This window comes from Melanaphis sacchari, unplaced genomic scaffold (assembly GCF_002803265.2).
Source record: "Melanaphis sacchari strain LSU unplaced genomic scaffold, SCAv2.0 Contig20_pilon_pilon, whole genome shotgun sequence".
NCBI classification, from domain to species: domain Eukaryota; kingdom Metazoa; phylum Arthropoda; class Insecta; order Hemiptera; family Aphididae; genus Melanaphis; species Melanaphis sacchari.
Window position 1 is genome coordinate 6,254,249 of NW_020271042.1, and position 25,600 is coordinate 6,279,848.

Here is a 25,600-nt window from a genome sequence, read left to right on the forward strand (position 1 = left end):
TAGAAATAGGGCTTGCTAAATGCTTATTATTCTAGATCGTTATTTTGCTGTGTATCCTTGAGATATTGATGTAAGACAATTACAAAAGTATTTTCATCGTTTAGCTACAGGAATTGTTATTATTTAAAAAACTGGTTTCAACAATGCCTCCGTTGCTCTGTTCAAAATTTAAAATGTCTACACAAGCTGATACTTAATTATGTAATACGCAAACATAAATCGAATATTGAAAAATGTGTTTTATAATATTATTCCTAGGTTTTTAAGAATATTTTAATTTCATAAATTACATTTAAGTACATAGTTTTTCATTTTTATTTGTGATTACCACTCAGGCGCAAATTAAGTTTTAATCTATTGGGAAGCCTACGAATTTGTTTTGCAAACCCGCGGGGGCTAATCCACTTTACTCTTTCACATTTAAATTATATTCTAAAAAACAAGCATATTTTATTATTTTCACCATGTAATGTATTATTGAATGATTAATACAAATCAATTTTTTTCAATCTATAATCATAATAATACCAGTATTATTAAAAATAATATAAAACGTCTAACTTTGATACGGAGTATTAATTATTGGTGCTATTATTCACTTATTTTTAAAATTTCGGCGATAAATTATATTTTATAAAAATCAACAATGTAATATGGACGTACAAATTTTGTCTGAAAATTTTTTATATAAATGGTTAATAATAAGAGGCTAAGACTCTAAATTTATTGTATTAACAATAATTAAAATATCTAAAATGCACTACCTATATGTACATTACATTTTCAAAAAAAATATCTACTAAATATTAACAGTAAAAAGAAGGGTTCTCATTTGAAATAGAAAAGTTTTTATCACCACAGGACTCTCCTTATAAAACATAAAATAATTCAAGAATTTAAAAATATGGCTTTTGAGTTTTGAGTACATACATTTAAAAATTTCAAAAATCAGAATCTGGATAAATGTATTATTAAATTAAAAAAACGGAAGTGAATATGCTTGTTCAGTCCCTCTATTCATGTAAATGTTAAAAAAAATATTATGATATTTATTAGGTTAAATTAAAAAAATCTATTAAAAAAAATATTACCATACATATTATTGACATTTTATCTATATAATTGACTGTTGGGCCCCAATCTCTCTAGTTTTCATCTATGAATTATCATACAGAAAATACTGTAGTTATCAATTAATATATTTTTATGCCATAAATATTATTTTCCAATACATCAATCATCTTGGTTGGCGGTTGCAGCCCTTTGCCCCCTTGAATAATAATTTAATCAAGTCCAAGAAATGTTAAGATAAATATCATATATGGCAGTGTTTCCCAATATTTTTGTAATGGCGACCCATAAATTTACTGCTTATTGATTACGCAATGCACCTACATCAATACTAAAAAAAAAAATTTTGTATTGTTCTGAACTGCCTGATGGAACTGGTTGACTGGTATCATGATCGGATGTGGTTTTACAAACAATACATGGCAACTGGCGACCTATAACTAAAATATTTCGCGACCCATAGATTGAGAGACACTGATATAGTGTTGTATAGTGTTAAAATTTTTATGAAATTAGAACAATCAATATAGGTACCTCTAGGTTTATGGCTTATCAATGTTTTTAATTTTTTATGATATGCAATACCTATAATATTTTTATTTTAAGCATCATTCAATAGGCATAGTTTAAAAAAACAAATCACCAAAATCTTCTTCTACAATTATAAAAATATACAATATACAAATAATATCTTATTGTTAATAATTAATCACTTCATCAGCAATACGCATCTTTTATTCATTGAAGTTAGACTTTACATGGTAATTGGTAAAGTATGTTCTTTGTAAATTTTATTGTTTTTGTCAAATTTATCGAGTATCTTAGGTCGACTTTTGTTGTTTTAAATAATATTTAATAATATCTGATAAGTGCCAAATATTTACCTGTCTGCAACGTGGACTTTATTATCAAATATCTCTATAGATATTTAATAAACAACCGTGAATTCTTTAATTTTACGTGCGTTTTGACGGAAACTGAATATTTTTATTTTATATTACACATCTTAACAACGAACTTTTTTATTTAGACATTTTACACCAGTATCGGTAGTATTATAACATTTATAACTATATATAGTTGGTTTAAGAGACGGAGTGACTCGATAATTCTTACCGAGCAAACAGATATTTACTGGCCATTTTTTTCAAATTTAATTTGAAATTGAATGAATAAATGAAATAAAATTACATTTATTAATGTTTAACGAATCTGAAAATGAATTGACTTTATAGAATAACTTATTGCATTATCTGCAAAAGGTAATAATTTTACAGAAATATTGAATAACTGAAGTAAATCATTAATAAAAGGTTTTAAGCAAAGGTCCTAAGTAGAAACCTTGTGGATTTTTTTTATATTACTTGAAAATCCTTAAAAATATGAAACGAAAGTTTAACTGCCTTAATATTGTAAGATGACATAATTACGTAAGAATTCGAGTAATTGCATATTTACTATTTGTAGTTTAGACCATAAACTAAAATATTTTAATTCGTGATTCACATCATAAATTTGTTTTCATTATTTCTATAGTCAACTAAAAATTAACAAAATATAATTATTTTCATCACACCAGGACCGGGTAACTTCTTATATAAGCAGGCCTGGCCACCGGACATTGTCCCATTTGCCCGGCGGGGCAATCCGACCCTAGTTGCTCGTGAATTTTTTCATAAGTACCAATTTAAATTTTGATACATTGAAAATTATTAGGTCATTACCCATTTATTTAGAGTTAATTTTGACTTGTAGAGCTCTTTAAAATTGTTGTGATTTACTTCAACAGTACAAAATAACTTTCAAATTAATTAGTCTTAGAGGTGTCAACTATACACTCCTACATGAATGTGAAGTTCATATTGTTTATAACGATAATTAACGATATTTTGATTTGGACATTTGCTCAATAACGTTAATATCTTATTTATAACAATAATTACCTATGTATATTGATTAATAACGTTAATGACCGATGAAATACGTTATTTTTCGTCCAATGTCATTTATCGTAATATACACAATGTATATAATATATTTTATTTATTATACTATAAACCAGGGGTGTCCAACCTTTTGTGAAGTCTGGGCCACATCATATGGGTAGAAGTTGTTGTGGGCCGCATAGTTTTTAATAATAATAGTTTATACATACAGTGTTTAATTTTTATTTGTTGATAAATGATATGAGATCTATGCCGTGGACATATCTCCAATAATAAAATATTTTATCAAAATCGGCTCGAGTTGATCCACTAATCACTCGTATAATTAATGTGTGCCAGTGCTATTATGCTAAGATAAAAGTATTAAACACTATTAAAGTTTATTTGATGTTTAATATTATGTAGTTTTATATTCTTATGATACATTTGTTCTTGTAATATTAATATATTATATACAATGTGAGGGCCGCATCAATATCGACCATGGGCCGCATGTGGCCCGCAGGCCGCGGGTTGGACACCCTTGCTATAAACACTAAACAGCTTAAACTATTATAATTAGTTCTTATTATCTAAACCTATTACTTATATTTTAAACAATTCTTTTCTTAAAAGAATTTTTAAATTTGTACATACATTTTATGTAAAAAAAAAGTAATGTGTTAAATTCTCAATGGAATAATTAATTACCAGGAGCAGATTAATGCATAACTGATCAACGATAGTTACAAGTATCAAGAACCTTATTAAAAAAAATTATATTTTTATCTTTTTAAATTTGAATCAATGACCAACCAAATTTAAAAATCTATAACTTGGATAATTACTAATTTTTCATTTTTACCCATAACTATAATAATATAAATAAATGTATAATTATTGTTTATTAGGTACCTTACAAATAATAATTTATTATAGCATCAATTAATTAAAATTGGTATAGTAAATTTAATAAATAATAATAATTTAAATACAGTTTATAATACTGTTTTAGTCATTTTAGATATGTTTGATAAAAATGTGCAGTCCTTTTAGATTCTGAGCAGAGCTATGAATATATTAATTTTACAATAATGTGGGTTTTTTATTTATTTATTTATTGTGTCTATCATCATTTTTTAGCCTTTGGGGTAGTAAAAATACTACGTTTTTCAACTTAGTGGATAGTTTTGAATCTAAATAATATTTGGGGTATGGGTAGGAGAAGTTAAAAGTAAAGTACGATTACTTTTCATAATATACCGGGAAAAAATAGAAAAAAAAAAATTAAGCAAAAACGGGAATTTTTACGCTAAGCCAGTTTTTGCCAAAATTAATTTCTATACTTAGTAATAACTCAAAAACAAAAAATATTAGAAGTATTCGTATTATCATTTTCTATACATAATATAATTTTCAAAATATGTTGACTTTTTGAGCTATTTATTAACGATTGAAATTTCCGATATTTTTTTAGTTTTGTTTTTTAATTGTCATTACAAAATTGTACATTCTGTCAACAAGTTTTAAGCTAATTTAATACAAGATTCTTCATAAGTTTTTATTAACAGAAAAAAAAAATTTGAACGTAAATCCTCAAAAAAATTTATAAGTGTTTAAAATTATAATTTTAACGATTGATGACATTATTGCAAAAATTATTTGGTATTAAAATTCCATAAAGTATTAAAAACACAATAATATTTTCAAAATGTTTAGATTAATTTTTGGATATTATTTATTTATTTTTATGGTGTAGTTTTAATCAACTTACTGTAATATTAATAATAAAATAAATTATTTTAATATCAAAAAACATAATATCATGAAATGTACCTATTTACTATTTAGTGATATATGAACCATCTATATACCATCTCTGCTAAGAATAATTGTTTATATGTAATGATATGTCATTGAATTTAAATTTAGTAATTTTATTCGTAACATATCCATTATAGTGACTCATTAAACATCTACTAAATAGTAGAGCGGTACCTAATTGTCCACCTTTTTTAAATTTAAATTATCCTAAGGTATAGAATGTAGATATATATTTTTGTTAAAGATTTCAAGATGATATATATATATATGTGTGTGTGTTAAGGTATAATAGGTATCTTAAATTATCTTTCAAATTGTTTTATACTCAATAATTTTTATTTAGAAAAATTATATTAAAAATCATCAGTATTTTAGACTTACTTGTTTTAATTTGTACTAAAGAAAAATGATCAATTATTTAAATTTGAAATTTGAAAGTATCTATTTTGAGAACGACTCTGATTATAAAATAACTTTTTATTTTGTTAGTATTAAATAATATTATATTAGTGTGTTGCTTTCATTAATATATATCAAGGGCAAATTCAATTACATATATTGTACTTCTATTTTAAATATATACACATACAAGTATATACTATTTACTAATGGTGTCTACTGTATAATATTAAAATATTAAATAGGCCATATAAGATAATGACTATTGATAATTGTTGCACTAAAAAATTGTGATTTTACTGTTTGTATACCTAATATTATAAAAACTAATATATTTATTATATTATACTTAATAATTATGTTAACTTTTTATTCCTATATAGCCGTTGGGCATTATATTATTAAAATATGTTGTATTTCGTATTAATTTTAACGATTCAATTTACATAATATACTGGCTGTTGGTATTTCGTGTGTGTTCTAATTAAACAGTCGTTGAACTTGTTTTAAATCTTTCGTATTGGCTACTAGGATCGTTAATAATGCTGTAGTAAACTGATCTTATATTCATTATTGGTAGCTCCTGTGGTTTCAATATATTAATATGTTCGTTTATCATTATTCATTATTAATATGTCAACTTACTACATCGATGTCATTGAACATTATCATTTTATTTAAAACCTATTTAATGCATATTTTGTGGTCAAAATATTATAAATCTTCTTTTTTTTGTTTTTTAATTTTAGTTATTTGTTAATCTAAAAAAAAAACAATATTGTATGATCACAATTAACAGCATTAGAAGCTAACAATAATAGTAACAAATCATCAAATTTTAAAATGGTTATTTTAATTAGGTATTTAATTAGTTATTATTTTTTTCATTTTTTCTTATTTATTTTTATTGTTATTTAAAACATGCTATTATTTTAATTATTATTATTCATATTATACATGAAGATTAACTAAATAGTATATAATAGGTACAATGAATGTATTAATATTTAATAAATTTGTAAAATTGTTCTTTAGAAATATTTCTTATGATATAAAATTCTTTTATTTTTTTAAATTAATTTATTGTCTTTTAAGGCATTTTTTGTATGACAGAAATTTTTGATATTACAATGTTTATTAGCATTATAATTGATTGAATAATTTATCCTTTTTACATGTAACTATGTTGGCAAGTTGACTAGGCTTGTGCACCAGTTAAAAAAAAAATTTTAATGAACGCAAATTATTAACAGTCTTATTTATTACTTCATTAGGTATAAGTGTTAAAGTGTATAACAATTAACAATGGGAACATTTTATATTGTTATATTGTTTATTTTGGTAATCGGTTGCTTAATAATGTTTGATAATGTGTTAATATTTGATACACATGCTAGGTATAATATAGGTTGTTAAATGCATTTTAAGTCATGATATATATTAAATTAATGACTATAAACAATTGAGATTGTTTTCTATACTATAAATTTTATCTTTTTTTATTAATTGTTAAATTCAGTTAAGCGTACCTATATAATTTGAAAAAATCTAGGAAATTATATATATTGTAATAATAACCAAAGGTAAATCTATATTATTTATTTTAACTATAAATAAATACTCGTATTAGTATTAGATATATATTTAATTTTGATAAATTTGTGATATATTCATTAGATTAATTTAGCTTATTAATGTGGTAATATGTATTTAGTTATTAACTTTAAAAGTATATCACTTATTATTTTATTTCTTTAAATGAGTATATTATACTATACCTACATATCTAGTTGAAAATCCTTGTCAGCGAGACACGAGTGCACACCTATTATGGAAATATAAAATATTTTAGAATAAATTTTTTTATATGTCTATGATATTTACCAATATAATATCTAGACATATAGTTTATTACTTAATAAGACTTATACGATTACTATAATATATTATGTATATCTCAGTAACCGTATGACTGTACTTTATACCATAGATGGCCAACTTGCGGCTCGCGAGCCACATGTGACTCTCGTCATTGTCAGATGCGTCTTATTTACAAAATCAAAATTTACTTGATGTTATTATGAATTTTAATTTTTTAGGTTATAGCTTATATAAAATTATATAAAATTTGTCAATAAACATTTTGGGTCTTGGTATCATTGTATTTATCTATGTGACCCGCGAACCTATTCATTTTGGCCACCCCTGGTATATATAATAATTAGGGTCCGGAATTATATGCACTAAAAATTTATTAAATAAATGTATGCATTTATGTGTACTAATTATTATCATTCAATTATGCACTTTAAGTATGCAAAAATATACGAAAATATGCAAAAAAAAATGCATTAAAAAAATTTTTAAATGTCTTTTATTTTCATTAAGTATAAATAAATAAAATCGAATGAAAGTTATGCACACACAGATTACGACGAATATATGATTCACTATAATTTACTCAATAACAGATTACTACTTGTCCCGATAGGTGTCAAATAAGATAAGAAAACGATTTTGTCAAATTATACAGACTATGAATGTAACTACAAATACGTTATTTTAATTAAAATAAGCAAAATATTATATATTTGCATTTAAAACCCGTATATATGCAATGAAAAAATCGTAAAATATAGAAATATACGGTACATATTAAAAAATAATAAAACATGCAAAAATATGCAAAATAAAACTTTATATTTAGGATCTATTGACTTCAAATCAAACTTGTAGCTTACCTAGCAATTTTTTTGACTATTCGGAAAAAAAAAAGCAAATTCATATAAATCCCTAATAATAATTAATAAGTATTATTGATTTTACTGTTAATTTTCTATCTTTTTTTTATTTCCGAACATTTATATTTTTAAGTTTAGCAAAATAAAAATCTCATATTTTGTTCTAAAAACGAATTTTAATAACTAAACTTGAGTCTTGAATGTTTATACAATTACAGTGAAACCTCTATTAATGGACACCTTTCAATAGTGGACCTTTTCTAATTATGGTTTTATTATTCGAAATATTATGACAAATTGTTCGATTATGTATTCGGTCATCATTTGTGTGTTGCACATCGTGTAAATACATACCTACATTAAAGTTTTTATACCCACTTTTTTACTACATACATACATACATACATATATATATATATAATATTTTAATATATACCAATTTTAATGTATATATATGTATGACAAATTCTCTATAGTTTATAGCAGGGGTGTCCAACCCGCGACCCATGGTAGATATTGATGCGGTCCTCACTTCATTTTAAAAACTATATATTAGACATATAAAACAACATATAAAACTAATAAAAAACAAAATAACAAAACAATAATTAACAACATAATAAATTGTTATGTTTTTTATAACTAACAACATATAAAACTTATATTAAACATCAAATAAACTTTAATAGTGTTTAATACTTTTATCTTAGCATAATAGCACGGGCACACATTAATTATACGAGTGATTAGTGGATCAACTCGAGCCGATTTTGATAAAATATTTTATTATTGGAGATATGTCCACGGTATAGATCTCATGTCATTTATTAACAAATAAAAATAAAACACTGTATGTATAAACTATTATTATTAAAAACTATGCGGCCCACAACAACTTCTACCCATATGATGTGACCCAGACTTCACAAAAAGTCTCCTTATATAGTGGACATTTAGTAATTTCTCACAAATGTTCACTATGTTGATGTTTTCTCAATAGTAGACAAAAACTTCCTATAGTGAACATTTTTTAATTTTCCATGGCTGTCCACTATATAGAGGTTTCACCGTATATTAATTTCAACAGATAACTCTAGTATGATAAATTCAAATCGATTTTATCAATTATTACTTTGGTTTCATTTAACCATATAGCGACACTACAATACCACTACAGTAGTGATCAGATTAGGCTATCACACTAAATATGCTAGAATAAGTTTTACAAAAATTTGAATATCATTTTGTGTGGTGGTAAAGTGATACCTAGTTATCTTCCAATCTTCGGTGTCGGTTGGAGCCGCCCTAACATTAAAATAATAATTGTTTTTTGTTATAATTAAGTTTGTTTTTGTGTATATGAAGATTTTAAACTTCCTCTCACTATTTAAAATTCAGTTAAATTTTCTCATTTGGCACGTAAAACATAATTATAGTCATTTTTATAATATATCTTAATATCATAAAAAAAAAATGTTCAAATATTTAAGATCAGTTCATTTTTTGTATAACACTGTATTATATTATGAAATTGGTTCTGTACTTCTGTGTATTTTATAATAGGTACAAGTGTACAACTATTTCACATCATATACGTAACAATAAATATTAATAAGTATTATTTAAACTTATTCAATGTAATGGAGAATGATGATATACAAATACTAGCGTTCAAATTTATTTTTATGATATTTCTTATTTTATACTTATACTACCTATTCATACAGTTCTACATAAATAAGTTGGCATTGGTTCAAAAGTAAATAATAATAATATATGATATACATATAATTTTTTTTTTATTATAATAGCATTAATAATTAAATATAAATAATATAACAAATGCAACTTTTTCGCTAAAAGTTAATTCAATTTACCATAATATTAATAAATAATAATAAAATTAATTACTTTAACATAAATATACTTATCATAAAATACACTTATAAAATATACGCTCAGAATCCTTTTACGTATGCTGCGATTTATCATTAAATTCAAATTTAACACGTATAGGTACATTATGATAACTTAATTAATAACAAGATTTACTTTATACTTATTGTATAGAATAGTGGTGACACAAAGTGACGATTTTCGAGGTTTACCAATTTCTTCTAAAGTCCTACATAGGATATAGTTTTCAAATTTTTTACATTATAAAATTATAAATAGGGTCCAAAACTTAATGGTATAAAAATGTATAAAATGACATAAAAACATTTAACTTTACTGTAAAAATATTAAAATAAATTGATAATGATTAAAGCATGAATTTTTATGCACTAAAAAGTATCAAAATATGCAAGAAAATTTTTTTTTATTTATTTAAAATTCACTAGTTAAACAATTTATAATAATTAATTATACTTAAATGCTTAATAAAAAATGTTCGCTTTAATATGTGCAATACATTTCGAATTTTGTAAAAATGTGCAAAAATATGCAAACAAAATTTCACTGTTAGATTGAAATTATTATGAATTGTGAAGATAACTAAAATCTAAAAAATTGAAAAAGAAAAAATATGCAATTGCATAAAAATTCGTGCTCTAATAATGATAAACATCTCATAAATTATCAAATAAAATTATATATTAAATACTTCAATTGATTTTTTTTATGTTTGAAAAAAATTATAATAGGTATATACCTAATTTTTAGTAAATGTATTCTTTTGTTGTAAATATAAATATAAATATATATTGATAAAAATTTGTTGAAGCCTATTCGACATATCATGTTACTTTTTTCGAAAATTTAATTTAATAATTTAATAATATGTTACAATACAGTTTAACTTTTAATAAGAAAAAAATACAAATAGGTATATGTAAGAAATATAAAAATGAATAAAATAAACTAAAAATGTAAAATAAAAATTGTTCCATTAGATTTTATATTTATTTAATAAAATTTCTGTAAAATGAGAAGTACATCAGAGTAAAAGAAAAAAATGAAAAAATGATCAAGTCCCAGCTAGGCCTTATAGTTATAAATAATAACTACAAATAACATAATTTTCTAATTACTTGCGAATTAATACAATATATTTTATTTTTATTACAAAAGTGGGTTTGTGTCTAAGTAAATATGGTGCATATCATATATTATTTACATATGATTATATATTAAAAATATTACTCAATTAGAAGTGATTGTTTTTTTTATTTTTTTAACTATTTAATCTTAAATCATTTATTTTCTTCGAGTTTATTCAATAACTAGTATCTAATATTTAATTTAGCTGTTAACTATAATTATTCATCAATTATAGAAGAAATATTATAAGATGAGAAAAAAGAACAATTATTTGCGTAATCTTAATAATTAATGTGATTTTCACATATACTCTTTAGTATTTTAGTATACACATTGATTGTCAACATAAACGGATGACGATGCTGTATAGAATATGTGTGATTAGTAATAAGTATAAATAACGTATATAATATATTAATAGTTAAGTTAAAATACATTTATAGGTACCTACCGTACCTTGTGTTAAGTTTTGAGTGAATAATTGAAATAACTGTCATACAGCAAATGGTACAATAAGTACGGGTTAAAATTAAATCACAGTGGTATGTAACTTAATTACGAAGTGTAAGAAACACATAGTTATGACTTATGAGTATGTAATCCCAAATCTCATACTTATATTTATTAATATAATATAGAATAATAATAATAATATAATTTTAGATTTACGCCAATATAAATGAATTTATTCGAAATGTGATAAAAATATTTCAAATTTATTTACTTTAAAAATTTAGAAGTTAAATAATGTATGTTAGTATTACGAGTATAAAGCTTCGAAATATTAAATAAAATAACCAAATAATTTACTATTACTATTATTATTATTATTATATCTTTTAAACTTTAGTAGTAACTGTCAATTAACAAATATTTTATTACTTATACATTAAAAAAACAAAACAATTTAATATTAACAAATATCATATTGTGGAATATGCAGACCTCTGCTTTTATAAAAACAATTAAACAATTACTTTTACTTAGTATCTTAATAGTACAAACGTATAGTTTTAAAATCAATTTTTTTTTCTTTTTTAGAAAACTGGGATTGGATCTAGTTCCTAGGTGTGGTGCCGAAATGGTTGATCCAGCAACAATGAGTGCCGTCGAGCTTTACAAAGTTGTATGTATATTTAATAATTCAATAATTAGGTGTCTCAATGTCTGTATTTAATTATTTGTAGACTTTAATTTTATTTTTATGAATTTTAGCATGTTCAAAGTTCGGAAAACATCCAAGGTGTATCGGTTAGTATTTCATTATACTTTCAAGTATTATTATAGAATTATATTAAATCAATAAAAAATGCATTTTTTACAATTTTAGGCTCGAGGGACGTTAAGAAGACCTAAAGATACATCTAAAATCCAAACACGTCATATGTTTATGTGTATGAGAGACTTTGGTTACCATATTGGGGAAGAAACCGAAGTCTACTTTTCACTTTATGATGCCAAAAACTTTAAATTTATCAGGCAAGTTTTATAATTGTTATTTATAACTTATTAATATAACAATATGATAATTTATTGGTACGTGTTTTATAATCGTTTTATATTGATCATATTATTTTTAAAAATTTCCAGTGAACGATTTTTAGTAAAAATTTCCAAAGAAGGCTTTTCTAATTACATTGAAAAATTACACAATAATTGTACGATTTTTACGGTAAGTTATGAATGTAAATGCAATCGATAAATTATTTATTGATTTATTTGTTATAATAATATATTAAATATGTATACCATCCGATTATATTTCATTTGTATATAGGAACTTGGGTTGCAAGATTTATCGCGTGATCTTTACATCGTAGCTCATGTAATGCGTATCGGAAAAATGGTGTACTCAGAGTCGTCCAAAAAAGTGTCTCTGTCATCGTCATCGTCGTCATCGTCTGCGCAGACACCGGTATCCTATTTCAAACGTCCGCTGGGAGTTGCTGTCCTGAACATTGGCGAAATGCTGATCTCGAACAACAGCGGCAGCAGTGAGGAGCGAGAGTTTACGTTTCGCGTATTCCAGACGGATGAAAAAGACTTCTGTCAGCTGCACGACACACTGATCCGGAAACAGAACAACAAGTACAGCCCGCTATCCAGCCACCCCAACTACGGTATCGTCATATCACTGCGGATATTGGATGGCGATCTGCGGCAGGTACGAGAGGAAAATCCGCTGGCGTTCAAAAACGTGTCGACCACAAAGAAAATGGGTTTTCCGGACGTGATAATGCCAGGGCACGTAAGGAACGACTTGTACTTGACCTTAGAGAGAGGCGAGTTCGAAAAGGGCGGAAAGTCGACTGGCAAAAACATCGAAGTATCTGTTGTCGTCCTCGACTTCGAGGGCAATGTGGTCCCGGATTGCATATGGGGGGCATCGGGAACGGATTCGTCCACCGAATACCGTTCGATGATCGTTTATCATCATAACGCTCCGTGCTGGATGGAGACCATTCGGTTGGCCGTGCCCATTGAAAAGTACAACATCGCGCACATACGTTTCGAGTATAGGCACTGTTCTAGTGAGTCATGCTCGTTTTAATTATTCATATATCGTTTGAATATAACCATTTTATGGTCACGATTTATACGTACTGATCTATTATTGCTCATGCACAAAAAAATTATTATCCCGCCAACAAGCGGAAACCGCTGATAACGTGATCAATAAATAAATATTTTAGTAGGTTATTACTTATTACTATACTTGTAATACTTTGTATTGAATTAAAATTTAAAAATAAAATATAATGTAGGTATTGTAGATCTATATATTATACTAGGAAATATCTAATAAAATGTTATGTATATATTATAATAAATATTAGGAAAACAATTTCAAATATATATATTATAATATAAATTTTAACAGATATATCCAAGTATATAGACCTCCAATATAAAGTTATTATATTTTTTAATATTATTAAGTATAATATTATATTATATTTTATTTTTATTTAAAAATAAATGTATAATTACTTTAACTAGTATGTACTATAATAAGTAAGTAGGTAATTGATTATAGTGATTGATGATGAATCAGTTTAAGCATTACACATCAATGATTTAAAATTAATTAATTTTATTAGATTCACTTTTAAAACATTATTATTAATCACTATTCAAGTATTCAAGTTAATAATGCATCGAAAAGTAATAAGAATTATAGTTCTACTTTGAAAAAAAAATAATTGTAATGCTAATTTTATTGTACGATAATAATATATTTTATTATCGTACTAATCGTAGGTAGATGCTTCATAATTATACATAAGTGCAATCATTGTCCTTTATTAATTTTGACTAGCTTTGCTTTTATTAATATTCTTAATTTATTATTATTAAACATTACTGACCAGTATAATATTAAATAGGTATTGCAAAATTCAATGAATGTTTATTTATTAAAATTATAGATAGATATAATGTTTACAAACTTAGAAAGTTTTTTCCCCAACGTACCTATGTATTAAAGCTTTACAGAGTATTAAGGTATCAATAAACAAAGTCGATTTGGCATTTGCGTTTCTAGCTCGCGATAAAGCGGATAACAAGAAATTGTTCGGCATATCGTTCGCGCGGCTGATGGAACCCGAAGAAGCTACGCTGCAAGATGGCGTACACGAACTGTTCGTCTACCGCTGCGACGAGCGCACTAAACTTCATCCCGTCGACTACTTAGGCTTGGCTGCTAGCGTACACGAATCGTCTACTTGGACCAATTCGCCGGAACCGGGTTCTGTGTTCTCGTGCAGCCATAAAGAAATAGTGACGATTCGCACGATGCTGTGTTCTACAAAATTGACGCAAAACGGTACCTAACCATTTGAATTATTATAACACGGACGTCAAACCTTATATTATTGATGACAGCTTATTATTTCGTCTCGTCTCGTTAAAACTATGTTAGATAAATTCGAGACTGCACGTTTCAAATTCATGTTGGCTGTTGCTTGCTCAATTATATAGAGGCTGGTTTTGTTGTAGTCTAAACGTTTTAACATTTTGTTCAAATAAATCTGTTTAAAAGACAACGTGGTATTTTATTGGATATTATTTTTTTTTATAAATAAAATTTAGGTACCTACTACAATTTTTATGTTTTCAGTTGATTTGTTGTCATTATTGCAATGGAAAGAACACCCTCATCGAATTCAAGAAGCATTGACGCGAGCTTTACGCCTAGACGGAGAAGAACTTGTAAAGTTCTTGCAAGATATATTGGACGCTCTCTTCTCAATGTTTTCAACAGATGATGGCAATTCAACCATCCACTCTGGACTTGTATTCCATGTCCTAGTTAGCATTTTTAGTTTACTCTATGACAGCAAGTTTGAACATTTTAAACCAGTGATGAACGCTTACATCAAAGAACATTTTGCTGCAGCTTTAGTATACAAGTAATCGCCTTATTATATATACAATAAATACCACAGATAAAATATTATAATATGTCTGTAACTAATACAGTTTTTTGACAAAAATTATTTCATTGATAAAAATATAAAATTGAAAATAAAATTATATTATATATCTAATAAATGTTTGTCTATTTTATGTTAGAGGATTATTAAGCAGTGTCCAACATTGTGCTGAGTTAGTTATGTCAACAGACCGTCAAGAGCCGATACAAAAATGTTTCCGCTCATTAGAATATATTTTCAAATTTGTTATTCAGTCTCGTCTATTATTTTCTCGTGCAACTGGTGGTCAGTTTGAAGATAGTTTCCGTTATGATGTACATCGTGTGTTTGCTTCTTTGGATAAAATGTTGTGTTCGTCTTTTGAAATGATTTTACCTACGCAGGTAAAAAAAAAAATAACATTATTTATATTATTCAAATTAGTTTATAGTGTGTTTAAAATTATTATGTTCTTCTTAGATTGCATTATTACAAAGTGCAAGTGCTGTGTTTGACCAATTAGTTCAAGTGTTACCAGTCATTGAGGTAGCCAAACTTGGAGTATCCATGTTAGATTGCTTGCCATCTCGTGATTTACCTTCACCATTAACCCAAGCTAAATTAGGCGCTATTAAAGATTTAGTAGCTGGAAAGGTGTTTAAAGATGATGGTAATACATGAAATACTTAAAATATCTTTTAAATTAATATTAATTAAATACATATTTTTGTTTTGTGTCTTTAAGCATATAAATAAGATATTTTACTTATTTAAGATATTTGAATCAATAAACTTTTGGTATATTATATTTTTGTTTTTGTGTTTATATAGAAGCAAGAAATTTGTTATTGATAACAATATGTAAACATCTAAGACACCATATTAGTACTAGAGAAGAAATTCAACTTTGTACAGATATCTTAGGAGAAATTTTAACATTTCTATTCCATTTAAATCGTTTACATGACAGTAGCAAGGTTAACATATGTTTTCGTCGTGATTTAGAAATATTAAGTCTTAGTACATTAGATATGTTAATTGAAACATGTCTTATTGTAATTGATAGAATGGTCTCCGTTTTGGTAAGTTACATTTAGTTTTTATTACAAATAAATATTAAATACTAAAAAAAATATTTAATACTATGAAATTCTATATTTTCAGGCCAATATGGTTGCATGCTTAATTTCTTTGTTACAACTTCTTGACGATTATCATTATAAACGTCTTTGGGAAGAATTGGGCGATCGTAAACCATTAAAAGATTTTCTATTAAGAGCGTTTTTATTATTTAGACATTTAATTAAACACGATGTATTTCCAACTGATTGGATGGTTATGAAAATGACTACTAACAATGTAATTCTAGCAGCACTACAACAATTAGCAAAACCACTAGTATTTTGCTTCTTAGAGACATGGCCACATTTTGATTATCAAGTTTGGTCCACTTATTTTAAATTAGCTGTTGCATTTCTTACTCAACCAGCTCTTCAATTGGAAACATTTACTATTGTAAAACGAACAAAGATTATTGAGAAGTATGGTGATATGAGAGTACTAATGGGATATCAAATATTGTCTGTATGGTCTAAACTTGGTAAAAAAAAAAAATGTTTGTTTTTAAAAAAAACTTCATTAAACTAAATTATAATTTAATAGGCGATCACAAGATAAACTTTATACCATCCATGGTGGGACCATTTCTAAAAGTAACTTTGGTACCAGAAGCTGAATTGCGTAAGGCAACACTTCATATATTTTTTGATATGATGGAATGTGAACAAAGAGCTCGGGGAAATTTTAAAGAAGTTGAATCAGAACTAATTGACAAACTGGATTATTTGATTAGTGAAAACAAAGGCGATGATGAGTATCGACAACTATTCAATACTATGTAAGTTTTTTATGGTTTTAAAAATGTAATTCAAGTCAATTAATTGATATTGATAATTGTTTTGTATACGCTGCACATAGGGAAAACTTAAGTATAGTGTAAGTCCAATAAAATTTGAGAAAAATAAAAAATTGACCTGAATTTTTGGTATGATTTTATAGATTATTAGAGAGAGTACATCAAGAAGAACAGGATGGTAGTTGGCAAGAAACGGGTTCAGTATTCATTCATTCTGTTACACGTTTATTAGAACGACTATTAGATTATAGGAGTGTAATGCGTGGTGATGATAATCGTGACAAACGCATGTCATGCACAGTGAATTTGTTGAATTTCTACAAAAATGAATTTGATAGAAAAGAAATGTATCTAAGATATATTTACAAACTTCATGATTTGCACGTTTCTGCTGATAATTTTACTGAGGCTGGATTTACACTAAAACTTTATGCTGATCAACTAACTTGGACAGATGGACCAGTACTACAAGGTGATCCAGCAACTTCGATTTGTCAATGGCAAAGAAAAGAACAGCTATATCATGAAATCATACAATATTTCGATAAAGGAAAAGTAAGTATAGAAACTTCAAAAGTTAAACTATTTTATTTTATGTAATTATTGTTACAGTGTTGGGAAAAAGGATTACCTTTATTAAAAGAGTTATCAGATTTCTATGAAAAACGACTATTTGATTATACTAGATTAAGTGCAGTATTGAAAACACAGGCCAAATTCTGTGACAATATTTTGACTCAATTACGACCTGAACCAGAATATTTTAAAGTTGGATTTTATGGACAAGGATTTCCACTTTTTGTTCGGGTACATTATTAGTTTATTTATTAATACTTAAGTATCTTGAACAGTGCAACACACACCTTCACCTTCTCTGCCTAATTTTGAAATCCAAACTTAGTTTAAAAAACAAAATCCTTATATATAAAGCCATATTAGCCCCTGTTTGGACGTATGGTATCCAAATATGGAGACAAGCCAAACCGTTTTAACATCTGCCCACTAGAAGCTTTTCAGTCAATAAGTCTACAAGTAATTACTGGATGTCCATGGTATGTCACAAATCTAAACCTACACAACGATCTATATATTCTAACACCAAAAAAATTAGCCCATCAATACTATAAAACTTTTCACAACAAACTAATAAACAATAAAAATCCTCTTATTTCCCAAATTTCCTCTCTAACTATATCAGGAAATCATATCAGACAATTAAAAAGAAAATGACCTAGAGACTCCTTAAACCAATAAATAAATATATACAAATATAAAAATGTATGTAAATATTCAAATTCAGAGGTGCTACTAATGAGTATTTTCCTCAAAAATGTCCTCATGTTATGTAAATATTCTTCTAATTAAAAAATTTATTTATTGTACTTAATTAAGTATAGATTGTAAATAAGCTTTTCAATAAAAAAAAAAAAAAAAAGTATCTTGAATATTTTAATAATAGTTATAAATTATTTTTTTTTGCAGAATAAAGTTTTTGTTTATCGAGGTTTAGAATATGAACGGATGGAAGCTTTTACCCAACGACTGCAAACTGAATTTCCAACTGCTCAACTTTTAACAAAAAATAGTCCACCATCACAGACAATTTTACTGTCTGATACTCAATGTATATTATATTTATTATTAATTATTTATGAAGTTCTAACTTTAAAATCACATTTCAGATATCCAGATTTGTAATGTAAAACCATTTCCAGACATTGGTCCACCTTCTTCTGACAAACCTTTAGCTATGATTCCTGAAAAAGTTGGACGTTTTTATGAAGTAAATGATGTGTGCACTTTTCAATTGGATAGACCTATGCACAAAGGTCTGGTAGATCGAGATAATGAATTCAAAAGTCTTTGGCTGGAACGTACTATTTTGATTATTAGTGAACGTCTGCCTGGTATACTTAGATGGTTTGAAGTTATAAGTACAACAACCGAGGAAGTACCCCCAATTAAATTTGCTTGTGAAACTATAGATTCTGTTAACAAAAATTTAAAACTTATAATTAATCAGTATACAAATGAGCCTAAAAGAAACATTAATCCATTAAGTATGAGACTTCAAGGAACAATTGATGCAAATGTTATGGGTGGTATATCAAAATACCAGTCAGCATTCTTTTCTCAAGACTTTGTTCAAAATAATCCTCAATATTACTCACACGTTTTACATTTAAGCTCATCTATAAATCATCAAGTAGGATAAGAGATTTTATCAAAAATTGAATGTATAATATTATGCTTTATATATTATTATTTTTAGATTGAAATAGTAGAAAATGGACTGTTAATTCATGGTCAACTGGCACCACCTGAAGTACAGCCTCTTCATCATCGTTTGGTTGAGCGTATGGTACAATTAAAACAGAATTTGAGAGCCCCGCCTCCACCAGAAAGTATAATCAAGTATGAATAACAGATTACTTTATATAAAAATAATTAAATAAGGATATAACAAATTAATTTTATAATTATTTTAGCACCCCATTACCACCAATACCATGTGTTCCAATTGATAATAGTTTTCATTTTCGTTCTACTGAAGAATATACAAATACCGTTACTTATTTTGATGAGCGACGCGATGAATATGAAGATATATATAGCAAGACATTTGATCTACCAGATGCATGTGCTCCAATAGTTCCACATCGAGAAAATCGGATTAAATCTGAGGGATCCTTACCAAATAATAAGATTTTGTAAATAACTCAAAATATTATCATATTTTTATTCATAAAATGATTGTTAATTGTTATAATAATTTAGAGCTGATCCAAAATCAAATACTTCTTGGAAACCAGGAAGTCCTAATTTGCAAAGACATTCTGTAGATAGCAATATGAGAAATTCATGGTCACTTGAAGATAGTTCTCCACCACCATTACCTCCAAGAGGTATTATTCATATAAAATGTTTAATTATTTATTTATTCATTTATTCATTTTTAGCGCCAGAAAGAAGAACCAGTGATGCTCCTCCATTACCACGAAGATTACCTTTGCGCCGTGTAAGTAACATTTCTAATGCAATTGTTGTTCAAAATATTTACCATTTTACTTTTTGATATTATTTTCTTAGGATTCTGAAATTACCGATTTGGATACACCAGTATTACGTGATTCAGGCTATTCAGAATCTTTACATTCGGCATCATATGAAGAATTTGTGTTACCTTCAATTGATAAAGATAAACCGCCACCTCCATTGCCACCTAAGAATATACAATCTCAATCAAATTCTGAGCCAAATGGTATAAGCCAAATGTAGTAGACTCTTGAGACTTGATCATTGATGACTCAAAATTCTTGATATTTCGAATTCTTAAAATTCCTCTTTAAATAACAATAATACTTAATGTTTAAATGATCTTTTTAATTTAAAAATTACTAAAATAAGTTTCCAACAACTCAAATTTTCTTATTCAAATTTAGTACATACACATTTCAAGTATTTTAAGCAATGAGAAAACTAATTCATATTACTTACTAAAAAAAAATACTTTATCATTACAAATATTTTTTGGTTATGTCTTGATTTATAAAATCCATCATAACATATAAATGTATAAATGTAAATTTGAATTTTTTATATAACTATTTATGTATTTAAAAATAAATATATACTCATATACTTTTTTAAGATTTAAATAACCCAAATTTTTAATAATTAGAATTTTTTTATTGCCCTGTAAATTTTTTGAGTTTTTGATGATCGACTATAACTAAACACTTTAAACAATATATTTTGTTTAATACATTTTTCTTTTAGAACTTCCAATTTTGGAAAATTACTCTGTGCCTGGAACAATGAGACGCTTGGAATCCAGCCCCTAGTCAAATATAAGACTCATAATATAGAACTGGTGCCATTATATGCATAAATTTAACTATTAGATAATATGAATTAAGTTATTCTTAAATTATTTTTATACTACATTATTGTATTATAGAGTGTGTTTGTGATGTTTTAATTTTATCATATATTTTTTAACAATACTCTTTATGACTTAAGTTAAAATTTAGAATGTAATTTTATCAGTGTTTTTTGTGTGTGTATGAGCATCACTACTTATTCCTATTGATCCTATCCAATTAGCTATTTTCATACATTTAATGATTACATTTATGGTATTCTATATAGCAGTGTTTTTCAACCTAGGGGTCGCGACCAGCTTAGCAGTTGCCAACTTATTAATTAAGGTCACTAATGTACAATTTAAAATTTAAATACAAAAATTTTAAAGTTCAAATAATAAAATAAAGTAATGAAAAAATAAAATCAATAAATATAAAACACTATATCGTGTACAGTACTATTACAGTAATTAATAATAATCTATGTGAGTATATAAAAAAATATAATATATGTAGGGGGTCGCCACACTAAAAAGGTTGAGAAACGCTGCTATATAGTATATATCAGATAACAATCTGAAGAAAACAAAATTTTTCATCTGTTTCGACAGTATTCCACATATGTATGTTTTTCTTCATTTTTGAATATTAATTTTCATTTCTCTTGTTTAATTTTACTATATACAGTAGTTTTATTAACTATAAACAATTTAAAGTTTAAGTTCTTCTAATGTAATTGGCAAAAATATTTTTATATTATACAAAAGATTAAGAAAAATTTGTGCCAACATGTGTTTTCAGTGTCAAACTTAACATATTAAAATGTATATTCAGTAGTTCTAATTTTATGTTGTTAGCATAAATATTAGTATGAACTGGCCATATGTCAAACTTTAAGGTTAAAAATTAAGAGCATTATTTATGGCCTCTTGTTAGTTTTCATTATATATTAATTTTTAAGTAAATTATGAATAAACTATATTTATAAAAAAGGCTCAAAAGTTGCTTAAAAATCTTAAAAAAAAACTAACAACACAAAATTAGATCTGCTCTTATCAAATTTGGTTTATTGTATAATTTGTAAGACGAAGACAACACATGTAAGGGCGGTGTCCTCTTAATACGATATTTTTTAAAATAATATTTGTGTAAAAAGTGTTAATTTATAATATTTTTGTTTTTTCATCTCATTATAGTATTGTACATTTGTACTATTTGTCTTTTAGCCCATATTAACATATTATTATAAAGAACAATATAGTTTAATAATTACTCTTATCGTATGACTGACGTTACCAAATGTGTATACTATGTGTGGGACTGGCTTTTAATTCAAACATTAATGTTTTAGTTCTCCTGCTCAATATTTTATTTTGTGTGTTAATTTTATATTATTATTATTATTATTATACATTCCAGTCTTCCATGACTATATTAATTATATTATAATTTATTTGTATTAACTACATTATTATAATTTATATCCTCATAATCCAATTTTATGATGCTCATTATTTATTTACCATGAAAAAATAGATTAGAAATTATTATATAAAAATAAATAATCAATGTACCTTATAAACGAGTTTTATTTTATTTTTTATTATGAAAAAAATATTTACAATCTACCTATGCCACAAAGCATAATAAGCAAATTTGAAGATGAGGAGTAAGACCATCCGATGATAAAACCCAATGTTAATTTTTTTTTAAAATTAAATTATAATAGTTAGTTAACCATCTGTCATTTAGTAAATCTCAACACCATTTTCTTTTAGTACGGCTTGGGAGGTTTCTAGGAAGCGAATTGGATGCAAGTTCAGCAATTAAAGGATTAGAATGAAATTGTAGTTTAGAGTGAAATTTTTTTATATTTTATGGCTATTTGATTTACTGTTTCTATTTTAAAGTAATTTTGAAGTATGAAGTTTGATACTTATCATGCTGCAGAATAGATAATTTGGAGAGTGATGAATTAGAAGGCTTGGAGGATAGGTAGTAAGGATGGTTTTGCACATCCCCAGATTTGGATTTCTTAAGCCCTAATAAGGCCTTAATAGGGATTTGTAGATGGTAATTTTTGTATGGAGAGCTATATAGTTTTGATTTTGAAATTGATTGAAGTAAGTGAAGTCGACTATTAAGAATTTTCTTTTAAGATTTATTATGATGACTCCTAGTCAATCTTTTGTCAAGTATGATACAATGAGATATTTTACTCCTAAGGATATTGGGATTGGAATTCCTTAAAAACGATGTAGAAGAGGTATATAAATTGATTTATTTAGATTAATCTTAATTGTCTAATTGGATGACCACTCAGACTATTGAATCTTCTAAATGTGTTTCTAGAAAATGTACTGTTTCTACAGGATCATTGCCAGGTGAATGAATTCAATGTCATCTGCAAAGGTGGCCATAATAGTATCTGAAGTTTTAGAAATGTCAGTCGTATATACATTAAATAAATCGAGGATAAAGGTCGTTATCTTGGAGAACTCCAGCTTTGATTGGATAGTTAGACTATAGAGTTACCATACCAGCTTATATAAGTACGGTTTTCTAAATATGAACGAGTTCAAGTTATTAATTTGTATAGTGCAGGTAAAAGAATTTAAATTTAAACAGTAGACCCTCATGAGTTTTATTTTAATAACTTAAAAATTTTTTAAAAAAAAATGTGGTCATGTGCTGTGTGCAAAACAGCAGTGCCCATGACCGTATGTGTGTGTAATTCCATCCTTGTCTAGGGGAGTGCTAACCGTCTCTCCTTTTATACAACACAAATCTCATATGTAGTTTTCTGTTATATATACTAACAATTATGTTAGGAGCATAACACGTGAGAGCTAGTCAAGAATAAGCTTTTCAGATCACTCTATGTAATAAATGTGTTCCTGATGCAATGTTTCATTTAACGTCTAGATAGCGTTGTATGTATCAAAAACGTATAAAAGTTTTAGCTAAGACGAGCGCAATCATTTTGCTAATACCAAAATTGGCTAAACTATAATTTTATTAGTAATAAATAACGAATTTATTTACTTTTTATTTGATTATTATTTCCGTTCGATTCGTAAAGTGGAACATACCTAACCTATGTTTTATTCAATACGTAAAGGAGACATTTCGGTTGAAGGCGTGTTACGACGTATGAGTAGGAGGTAGGTATTATTTTATAGTATTAGTATAATCATAGACTAAATAATCAATATTATAATAAACGTATAAAGGCATACAATGACTGAAATTTGTCACACGATTAAATCAATATACTATTATACCAATTATAAAATAATAAGAATTAGAATATTGAATACCTATTTATACTTCAATAAGTGTTCAAAAATTAAATTAGTCTACAGACATGCAATTTACATATAAGTTTGAATAAGATGTAATTTATAATAAATATAAATTAGAGATTTATTTTAAATGTATAGATAATTTTTTAATTTTATTTGAAAACTTAAAAAAGTTTATTATAAATTTAATCTATTTAACTTGTTCATTTATAGTAAATTATTTGTTTTGAGTGGTTTTATTTCAAAAGATATATAAACTCGTGTAACATATTAGGTAGGCAATTATGTGCTAAAACGCATTTTCTATTTAAAATTATTTTACAATCTATGTAGTGTATCTACATAATTTGTATACTAATTTTTATCTTTTTCTTGCAAATTAATTTACTTTTTATTTTGTTGTACTTTTTCTCAGAATAGATTATTCAATGTGTGGTCAGCATTTCGTGCATAGAAATTATAATTATATTTATGGACTATGAGCACATATCATTGGATATTTTATTTAGATTGATTTAAAACATAGTAGCTTGGTCAAGTGTATACAGAATACATACTTGATTACCAAAGTTTTATTTAGATTATTTAGAATGAGCGTACCACACAGCCTACAATAAGTAATAAGCATAGATTTATTTTTTAACATCATTATGGCATTATATAATATATTTTTACAACTGATATTGGTATCAATTATTAGAAATAAATAATAACGAATGCATACCTAACATTTTATAATAAAGGATGATAAATATATGTTAACATGAAAGATGAAACAATAACATTATGAATACTTACTTTTGATACTAAAATGTAGTTGTTAACCAAATAAAAATAAATCACATTATTTAGTATTTTACTTTATCATCCTTATCCCTATTAAGATTTTCAATTTTTTTTTTCAAAAAGTATTTTTTCACTTGCATTGCTTTTCTACTATTGCATGTTGATGATTTTGCTCGCATTTTTAAGATAATAATTATTATTACATATAAATCATTAATAAAAAAAAAATAATTCTTTAAATTAACTCTAGAAATAAATACTACAAAAATAAAATTGGATTTATCATTAATTATTTGTAAAATATTAGTAAT

The 25,600-nt window shown here is 26.0% G+C and overlaps 1 protein-coding gene and 1 non-coding gene across 3 annotated transcripts in view; one reads left to right on the forward strand and one right to left on the reverse strand.

Moving 5' to 3' along the window:
• The window catches only part of LOC112593606 (dedicator of cytokinesis protein 3), a 32,206-nt gene extending 10,911 nt beyond the window's left edge, over positions 1–21,295 (forward strand). The window contains exons 7-29 of one of the 2 annotated variants that reach the window (XM_025338089.1): positions 12,044–12,128; positions 12,218–12,253; positions 12,333–12,481; positions 12,593–12,674; positions 12,780–13,533; positions 14,547–14,828; positions 15,123–15,414; positions 15,578–15,821; positions 15,898–16,087; positions 16,249–16,499; positions 16,582–17,017; positions 17,080–17,314; positions 17,395–17,412; positions 17,476–17,887; positions 17,945–18,139; positions 18,815–18,956; positions 19,015–19,538; positions 19,605–19,747; positions 19,822–20,043; positions 20,111–20,238; positions 20,293–20,351; positions 20,423–20,594; positions 21,113–21,295. In XM_025338089.1, coding sequence (XP_025193874.1) covers positions 12,044–12,128; positions 12,218–12,253; positions 12,333–12,481; positions 12,593–12,674; positions 12,780–13,533; positions 14,547–14,828; positions 15,123–15,414; positions 15,578–15,821; positions 15,898–16,087; positions 16,249–16,499; positions 16,582–17,017; positions 17,080–17,314; positions 17,395–17,412; positions 17,476–17,887; positions 17,945–18,139; positions 18,815–18,956; positions 19,015–19,538; positions 19,605–19,747; positions 19,822–20,043; positions 20,111–20,238; positions 20,293–20,351; positions 20,423–20,594; positions 21,113–21,177 — 5,116 coding nt within the window. In that variant the 3' untranslated portion in view covers positions 21,178–21,295. The remainder of the gene's footprint in view (positions 1–12,043; positions 12,129–12,217; positions 12,254–12,332; positions 12,482–12,592; positions 12,675–12,779; positions 13,534–14,546; positions 14,829–15,122; positions 15,415–15,577; positions 15,822–15,897; positions 16,088–16,248; positions 16,500–16,581; positions 17,018–17,079; positions 17,315–17,394; positions 17,413–17,475; positions 17,888–17,944; positions 18,140–18,814; positions 18,957–19,014; positions 19,539–19,604; positions 19,748–19,821; positions 20,044–20,110; positions 20,239–20,292; positions 20,352–20,422; positions 20,595–21,112) is intronic. The other variant, XM_025338090.1, reaches the window with a different exon arrangement.
• Positions 21,296–23,870: 2,575 nt separating this feature from the next.
• Positions 23,871–23,982, reverse strand: LOC112593835. Its single transcript, XR_003114618.1, has one exon. It is a non-coding gene; the product is annotated as a U6atac minor spliceosomal RNA (small nuclear RNA).
• Between the last annotated feature and the right edge of the window lie 1,618 nt (positions 23,983–25,600).